The sequence below is a fragment of the Leptopilina heterotoma genome, unplaced genomic scaffold (genome assembly GCF_015476425.1).
Source record: "Leptopilina heterotoma isolate Lh14 unplaced genomic scaffold, ASM1547642v1 Lhet_31, whole genome shotgun sequence".
Classification (NCBI taxonomy): Eukaryota; Metazoa; Arthropoda; class Insecta; order Hymenoptera; family Figitidae; genus Leptopilina; species Leptopilina heterotoma.
In genome coordinates, this window is record NW_025111011.1 from 213056 (window position 1) to 222001 (window position 8946).

The following is an 8946-nucleotide window of genomic DNA, read 5'->3' on the forward strand; positions in this document are numbered from 1 at the left end:
TATTTAAATAATCGAAATGAACTATAATTAGTTCATAAATTAAATACTCATTTTTCTACTAAACAGAATAAATTTATAATAAATTTCCCGAACGAGAAAAAATTGAATTCCGAACAATCGTAAAATATTGAGAAAGAATAGAAAAAAAACTTTAATTAGAAATGTTTTATCATACATAATTAATGTCAAAAAGAGATAAAATTCCAGTGAAAAATGTAAATTTCGTGTGACTGTCAACACCTCGTTTAATATAAAGCTTTTCATCAAATTAGTATTTAATGATTGTATTGCACTTTTTTTCTCAATTAAAATGCTCTCGAATGACGTAAGTCATCACACACAGTTTTTTTCTCTCCTCTTATTTTTTTTTGCCTGGATTATCAGGTTTTTTGTGCCCTTCCCCCTTTTACCATTATAGAGTCAATATGATTGTTAACTCGTTTAAAATTATTCCAAGTTCAAAAAATCACAAGGTATATAAGTCTCTTTCGCACCTGTAATAATGACATTCTTGATTAAGCGCTCACTCAATATACATTGAGAAAATAGTGTTTTTTTTTGCTTTAATATTTTATCGGAAAAATAAAAATAGACAAGAATAAAATATCAAAATGGGAATTTTATCATTTATTCTAATCGGTTGTGTTATGACAACGACGACAATGTTAATTAGTGTTGAAGCAGATGATGCAGAACATTATCCAATAAGATGGGTGGAAATTGACATAAAACCAATAGTCGATAATGATCGATTGTTTAAAAAATATACGGAATGCATTATTTCGGATAAAATGAAGGGATGTCCCAAGGAAGCTCTACAAATTAAAAGTAAGTTTTTGTTAATTACCAAAATTTTTTTATCACTAATAAATGAATAATTAAATAATAAATACTCGTTCAAGGCCAAAAGGCATTAACTATGTATAATAAATAAATAAATAACAAATAAATAATTAAATAAATAATTTAATAATCAGATGAAGAGAAATCAAAATTATTCGCATAATTATTTCTACAATTGTTATTAATAGATATAATTAAGATAATTACAATTTTTTATTTGATATATATTTAATTAATAATGATTAATTATTAATTAATTTATTATATTTATAATTAATTTTTTTGTTAGTAATTATTTTTACAAATTAGTATTTTACTATAAAGCTAAATATATTGTGATGACATTATTTTTATAATTTTTTATAATTGTTTACTTTTTTATTATTTCCTTTATAATTATATTTTATATTTGCACTTACGTTATTATTTCAATAAATATTAATTTTTCTTTGATAATAATAGTTTGAAATTGTTTATAATTAAATTTTTTATATCTTTACCAAATTAAAAATGTTTAAATTAAAATTAAATTTAACAAAATAAATAAATAAAATAAATTTAATTGTTGTATTTATTTTTTTAATATGCAGTTGTTTGTTATTGTGATTATTGTAATTATTTTCGTGTTCTTTTATAATTCAATTATTGTTGAAATTATTTACTCATTACAATAAATAGTAAATATAGTTTTAAATTTACAATTAATTATATAATTAAATAATTTTAACTATAAATTGTATTAATTAAAAAATTGATAAAAACAATTTCGTTTGTTTGTTTTTTATAAAAACTTGATAAAAAAATATTTTATATGTCTAAATTTTTATAAAAATTCATAAAAAAATGTATTTCTTTCATTTTTTTTATATTGATAAACAATTATTTTTTTTCAAAATAAATCAAACAAATTGTTGTTTTTTTATACCTAATAAATTGATGGATAAAATATTTTTCTAATTCACTCTTTATTTATTTATTTATTTATTTGTAAACGCTATTTATTTATTTAAAAAAAAATTGACGAGAAATTAAAATAATGTTTAGAAATAAATAAAATCTTTTTTTATTTATTTTTGATAATAAATTGATGAAAAAAATAATTTTCTAATACACTTTTTATTTATTTATTTGTAAATGGAATTTATTTATTTATTTATATTACAAGAATTGACCACGAAAAAAATTTTAGATAGAAATAAATAAAATTTTTTTTTATTTATTTTTGACAATGAAATAAAAAAATATTTTTTAAAAATTCACTTTCTGTACTAAGTTGATAAAAAAAGTCCTGTATACATTTTTAAATAAATAATTAAATGTTGTTTGTATATAAAATAATAAAAAAAAATTAAATAAAAAAACTTTTTTCGTTTATTTTTTATAAATAATAGATAAAGATTTTTTTAAATTGATTTTGTATCAAAAAAATGATTTAAAAAATACTGTTTTTTTATTTGTTATTATAGTTTTTTTTGGTAAAATAAATAGATTTTAATTTTACTAACAAAATTTTTTTTTTAGGCGCTGTACCGGAAATTATGGAGACGCTTTGCAAAAAGTGCCTGCCTATTCATATTTCACGAGGAAAGGAATACGCTTCCTATGTTTGTACAAAACGGCCAGAGGAATCGCTGGCAATTCTTAAGAAACAAGATCCAACTGGTGCGATTCGAACACGATTTGAGAATACGTTTGGAGTTGTTGAAGAATGTAAAGATATACATGTATGAAAATTTAGTTGTTTTTTTTGTATAGATACTTTACAATTGAGGGGCTGGATGCTATAATGTGTTACGCGTGAACACACGGCCAGTCAGTTGGGTTATGGAGAGAAAATTTTGAAGTTGTTCAAAATGAATTTAAAATTATTGTTTCTTGTTTAGAATTTCAAGGCGAAACTTTTTTTCTAATAAAATTTTTTTATATAATTGTTTGTTTTTAAGTAAATTGAGAAAAGCGTGATTTTCTAACCTAAGAAATTTTAATGAATTTTTGACTTCAACTCGTGATTACTTCGTTAAATATTAATATTTTTCCACGAAATTTACACACAATATTCTTCAAACTAGTTCAAAAGTGAAACAATATTTAGTAATTTTTCAAAAAATTCTATGTCTAAGTAAATAATTATTTAAATAAATGTGCCGGAAAAATGATGCAGCTATTTTCAATTGAAAAAGTTGAGTGACGAATTTTCGTTTTCGGAAAACTTCCAGTGACAAAAATATTCATCAATATGTTAGGAAGTTTTTTTGAAAATTTTTCGTCATTTGATAGTAAATTAAAGAAAATAGAGCAATTTTAACAGCGTCGTGCTCTGCTGTAAACGTAAACATTGACTCACTGTATACATTGGTCTTGTAATGGCGGCCATTCCACACGTGCGCGGCCACGCCGTAATTTTACAGCAGAGCGCGACACTGTTAAAATTGCTCTATTTTCTTTAATTTATTATCAAATGACGAAAAATTTTCCAAAAAACTTCCTAACATATTGATGAACATTTTAGTCACTGGAAGTTTTCCGAAAACGAAAATTCGTCACTCAACTTTTCCAATTGAAAATAGGATAATCATTTTTCCGGCAAAATTATTTAAATAATTATTTACTTAGACATAGAATTTTTTGAAAAATTATTAAATATTGTTTCACTTTTGAACTAGTTTGAAGAATATTGTGTGTAAATTTCGTGGAAAAATATTAATATTTAACGAAGTAATCACGAGTTGAAGTCAAAAATTCATTAAAATTTTTTAGGTTAAAAAATCACGCTTTTCTCAATTTACTTAAAAACAAAAAATTATATAAAAAAATTTTATTAGAAAAAAAGTTTCGCCTTGACATTCTGAACAAGAAACAATAATTTTAAATTTATTTTGAACAACTTCAAAATTTTCTCTCCATGACCCAACTGACTGGCCGTGTGTTCACGCGTAACACATTATAGCATCCAGCCCCTCAATTATGTAAATAATTTATAGTTTATACCTCTGTGTAAGTAATTAAATTGTAAATAATAATTTTTACAAATAGAACTCTTTTTGTATTTTCTTTTTATTCATAAAAACTATATTTTTTTTAGTGGAAAATAATTTAAATAATTTTTTTTAAGTAGATAATAATTTAAACAATTTTTTTCGAGTAGAAAACTTTTTAGTAGAAACTAATATTAATACTTCCTCTATGAGGAAGTAACAATTGTTTTGAGTAGGAAGTAATTGCAACAATTTTTTTTCCATGTAGAAAACTGTTTAGTAGAAACTAATATAAACAATTGTTTTGAGTATAAAATGATTTACACAGCTTTTTTCGAGTATAGAAAACTTTTTAGTAGAAACTAATATTAACAACTGTTTTGAGTAGAAAGTAATTTAAACAATTTTTTTCGAGTAGAAAACTTTTTATTAGAAACTGATATGAACAATTGTTTTGAGTAGAAAGTAATTTAAACAATTTTTTTCGAGTAGAAAACTTTTTAGTAGAAACTGATATGAACAATTGTTTTGAGTAGAAAGTAATTTAAACAATTTTTTTCGAGTAGAAAACTTTTTAGTAGAAACTGATATGAACAATTGTTTTGAGTAGAAAGTAATTTAAACAATTTTTTTCGAGTAGAAAACTTTTTAGTAGAAACTGATATGAACAATTGTTTTGAGTAGAAAGTAATTTAAACAATTTTTTTCGAGTAGAAAACTTTTTAGTAGAAACTGATATGAACAATTGTTTTGAGTAGAAAGTAATTTAAACAATTTTTTTCGAGTAGAAAACTTTTTAGTAGAAACTGATATGAACAATTGTTTTGAGTAGAAAGTAATTTAAACAATTTTTTTCGAGTAGAAAACTTTTGAGTAGAAACTGATATGAACAATTGTTTTGAGTAGAAAGTAATTTAAACAATTTTTTTCGAGTAGAAAACTTTTTAGTAGAAACTGATATGAACAATTGTTTTGAGTAGAAAGTAATTTAAACAATTTTTTTCGAGTAGAAAACTTTTTAGTAGAAACTGATATGAACAATTGTTTTGAGTAGAAAGTAATTTAAACAATTTTTTTCGAGTAGAAAACTTTTTAGTAGAAACTGATATGAACAATTGTTTTGAGTAGAAAGTAATTTAAACAATTTTTTTCGAGTAGAAAACTTTTTAGTAGAAACTGATATGAACAATTGTTTTGAGTAGAAAGTAATTTAAACAATTTTTTTCGAGTAGAAAACTTTTGAGTAGAAACTGATATGAACAATTGTTTTGAGTAAAAAGTGATGTAAACAATTGTTTCGAGTAGAAAATATTATTAATTACTAATTTTTAATAATTTCCAATAATATTAATATAATTCGGCTTTTAAATTCCCAATTTTTCAAAATTGAAATAAAATCATCTGCGGGGAGAATCGAAACCCTGACTCAAAAATTACACTCAATGACTTAACGACTACGGCTACAGTTGAATATAAAGATAGACTTATATTCTACTTATATATAAAATATATTCTTATATATATAAAAATAAATTATTAATTATATATAAAAAAATATATAATTATATTTTTATATTTTTAAATTATTCTATTATCTATATTATTATAAATAAATTCTTAAAAATTGTATTGTATTTGTTAAATGAAAATGAAACAATTTTTAAGCTGCATTATTGTCAGGCGGTGGTTCAAAGTATTTTTGTCGATAAATCCCCTTTGGATCGTATTTATTAGCGAGTATTTCAAATTTATTCGGTTCGAATTCCCTGAAAGTAAAAAATTCTTTTTTAATACGTTCGAAAATAAGGAATATTATTATAATATTATTAATTTTCAACTAGAAAATTGAATTAATACTGTGCGTTTTTAAAAAATTTATTTTCACACTTTTTAAATATTGTATTCGTTTTTTTCTGCTTTTTTTAAATTGTTTACTTTTAAAATTTTTATATTTAAATTATATTATATATACATATTAAATATTATATGTATAATATAGAAATATACATTAAATTTACATTTAGCTAATTTTGGTTCGAATTGGAAATTCTTATATCTCAAGTTTGGAAAAAATTGATTTGAACTCAAAATACATATAAATATATATACTAACAGGTCAAATCACTTGTGAAGTATTTATCATTAGTGTTCATGGCATGCACAACATTTCCTGTTCTTTTTTTATAATGACGTTCTTTGTCTAAAATGACGTCACATGCAATTTCTCTCTTTTTTAAATCAACTTGAACGTCTCATCCATTTGAAATGTTATTACTAGAAAAAAAAATAATTAAAAAAATTAGTTAAAAAAATTTAGCAAAAAATTTTTTTAATTAATCACTAATAACTATTTTGTAATTTGTATTACCTAATTATAATATACTTACAATAATTATAATATTTATAGTAATTAATAATAATTATAATAGTTACCATATATTTTTTACCACAATTATAACATTTATTATAATTGGGATATAATTAATATATTTATTTATCAATGTTATTATTACTATTAATATTATATAATATTGTTTAAATATATTTAAAAACTATGTAACTAATTAATGTTTTATATTTTTTTTCAATAATACCTGAGATATCTTATTACTTTTACGGATCCTTCAATTTGACTTTTGGTACATTTAGCGCAAGCATTGGCCAAAGCTTCTGGCAAAGCTCCTGTAATAAAAATTTTTTATTTCTTAGAATAACTTTTAAATTTCGTTATTATTATTCTTATATTTTTATTTTTCTATAGTATTGTTTAAAATTTTCGTCTTTATTTATTTATTTGAATATTAACGGGATAGTTAACATTTTTTATGAATAATAATTAGAAAAGTGGTAAATAAAAAAATTGTAAATAAAACAAATAGTAAATAAAAAAATAGTAAACAAAAAAGTAGTAAATTAATTAAGTAGTAAATAAAAAAATAATAAACAAAAAACAGTAAAATAAAAAATTAGTAAGTAAAAAAATAGTAAATGAATAAACAGCAAAACAAAAATAGAAAATTAAAAAAGTTGTAAATAAAAAAAATAAAGGTGAATTAAAAAATAGTAAATATAATAAATAGTAAATAAAAAAGTGGTAAATAAAAAATAATAGTGAATTAAAAAATAGTAAATAAAGTAAATGAGAGTGAATTAAAAAAAATAAAATTTAATTTAAAGAATACAGAACATTTTTCAAAGAATTGTAAAATAAATTTTTTTTTTAAATACAATTTTTTTTTCAAACAAAAAAAACTCACGTTTCAATTCCATGCCATCGGGGGGACACGGTCCCTTGGACATGAGACAATTGAAATAATATTGCAAAAGTCGTTTGCTGTCTAAAATTTCATTGAGATTAACTTTGTCCCATCGGGTCATGTATGTATTTTGTTTTGGCCACAAATATCCATAAGTGTCACGTGGTCCGGTTAATAAAAATATAAGACACAAAATCAACGCAAACATAAATAAACGCACATTCATCTTGGACTTAAATAATATAAATGCGAGTAAAACATTGCGCTCTGAACTTTATAGTGTAGTAGAACTTCCTCCACTTTCCTGACGATCCAATTTTGATCCGGTTATTAACATTATTTATCAAGGCTTCTTTATTATTTTTTTTCTATTATAAAAGAAAGCGTATTTTTTTTCATCTTGTCTCAGGATGATGATCAGCAAAAGGAGAAAAAAAATTATTTATAGCAAAACAATATATAATAATTGTTATTGTCATTCTTTACAAAGATTTATACAAATAACAAGGAGGGAAAAATTATTTTCCTTTTCTGGAATCAAGGTCGTGATCTACTTTTTCGAATATAGAGAAATTAACATTTTGTTGATAATAAGAAATTGACGAAGAAAACTTTTTTTCTGGGGGATTTTTCGGAGGTTTTTTTGATTTAATTTTTTATTTCTATACGAGCAGTGAAAATAGTTTTTTAATAAAAAATTTTTTTTTTTGGCTTTTTCGATATTTATTTTTTTATTTGATTTATTTATTTATTTTTGAACGAGTAGTACAGTTTTTTAATAAAAAAAAATAATATTCGGCTTTTTCGATATTTATCTTATTATTTTTGTTATTAATTTGTTATTTTTTTTAAGCGGACAGTGTGAACATTTTTTTAATGCAAAAAATATTTTTTTAGTTTTTTTTTGATATTTTGATTGAGAAATTTTTTTTCCATCCAACTAAATTTCATTTCAACAAATTTTGAAAATTATTTATTTAGTTTAACTGGGGAATTATTTATATTTTAAAGTAAGATTTCTACCTTAAGCTTGTCCCGTCTATAAATAAATAAAGAAATTCTTTTATTCTTTTTTAAAAATCAGCAAAAAAATACTTTTTTTTATTTTTGTATTATTTTTGAATGTATCAAGAATAATTTATTGCTTCAATAATTGCAATTGTATTTTATTGTGATTGAAAGATGAAAAGAAGCTTCTGGAATAGTTTTCTTGGAATTATTGTTTATCCGGAAAAATCAAATTAATAATTGTTGGCAATTGAAGAAATCCCATGATGAAGTAAATTGTACTTTATTAAAAGTTGTTTTCTTTTTATAGCCGGCAATTAAATAACTATTTTATAAATAAAGTGATTAATTACCTCCAAGACCGCATCTAAAATAAATTTTTTCAAAATATTATTTTTCCGAAAGAGGGAAAAAATTATTTAAATAATGTTTTTTCATATATTTACCATAATCTGATTAAAAAAATATTTTATTTTGTAAAAAATATTTTAAATTAGTGACAAATCTTTTCACATAAAATAATTACAGTGACGTAGACCAATTACAGGATTATCAAATAATCCTGTAATAATAATAATAATAATAATAATAATAATAATAATAATAATAATAATAATAATAATAATAATAGTAATAATAATTTTTTATTCTTACAATATTATTATTAATATTATATTATTAATTATATTACAATATATTATTATTATTATTTGTAATAATTATTATTTATTGTAATAATATTAAAATTCTTTAATAATGAATTAACTAATAATTTCTTTCAAATTTTTTTTTCAATTAATATAAGAGAATTTTAAAGTGACAAATAATTAATTAATTAATTTACTTATTAGTTAACTAATTAA

General features: G+C 21.3%; 2 protein-coding genes across 2 annotated transcripts; one reads left to right on the plus strand and one right to left on the minus strand.

Moving 5' to 3' along the window:
* Positions 1–488: 488 nt before the first annotated feature.
* LOC122504647 lies at positions 489–2911 on the plus strand. Its single transcript, XM_043615840.1, has 2 exons — positions 489–828; positions 2365–2911. Exons 1-2 carry the CDS (start codon positions 612–614, stop codon positions 2571–2573), a joined length of 426 nt encoding a protein of 141 aa, XP_043471775.1. The 5' UTR covers positions 489–611; the 3' UTR covers positions 2574–2911.
* A 1319-nt stretch (positions 2912–4230) lies between these two features.
* LOC122504648 (allergen Tha p 1-like) lies at positions 4231–7328 on the minus strand. The gene is made up of 3 exons (XM_043615841.1): positions 7076–7328; positions 6413–6500; positions 4231–5584 (listed from the first exon to the last, which is right to left on the minus strand). Exons 1-3 carry the CDS (start codon positions 7299–7301, stop codon positions 5479–5481), a joined length of 420 nt encoding a protein of 139 aa, XP_043471776.1. The 5' UTR covers positions 7302–7328; the 3' UTR covers positions 4231–5478.
* Positions 7329–8946: the final 1618 nt, after the last annotated feature.

Excerpts from the sequence above, each read along its gene's own strand:
- LOC122504647 (XM_043615840.1), top strand. The coding sequence starts at position 612 with ATGGGAATTTTATCATTTATTCTAATCGGTTGTGTTATGACAACGACG. Across the intron at positions 829-2,364 it reads GGAAGCTCTACAAATTAAAA|GCGCTGTACCGGAAATTATG; the intron begins GTAAGTTTTTGT and ends TTTTTTTTTTAG.
- LOC122504648 (XM_043615841.1), bottom strand. The coding sequence starts at position 7,301 with ATGAATGTGCGTTTATTTATGTTTGCGTTGATTTTGTGTCTTATATTT. Across the intron at positions 6,501-7,075 it reads CGATGGCATGGAATTGAAAC|GAGCTTTGCCAGAAGCTTTG; the intron begins GTGAGTTTTTTT and ends TTTTTATTACAG. Across the intron at positions 5,585-6,412 it reads AAAGTAATAAGATATCTCAG|GGAATTCGAACCGAATAAAT; the intron begins GTATTATTGAAA and ends TTTTACTTTCAG.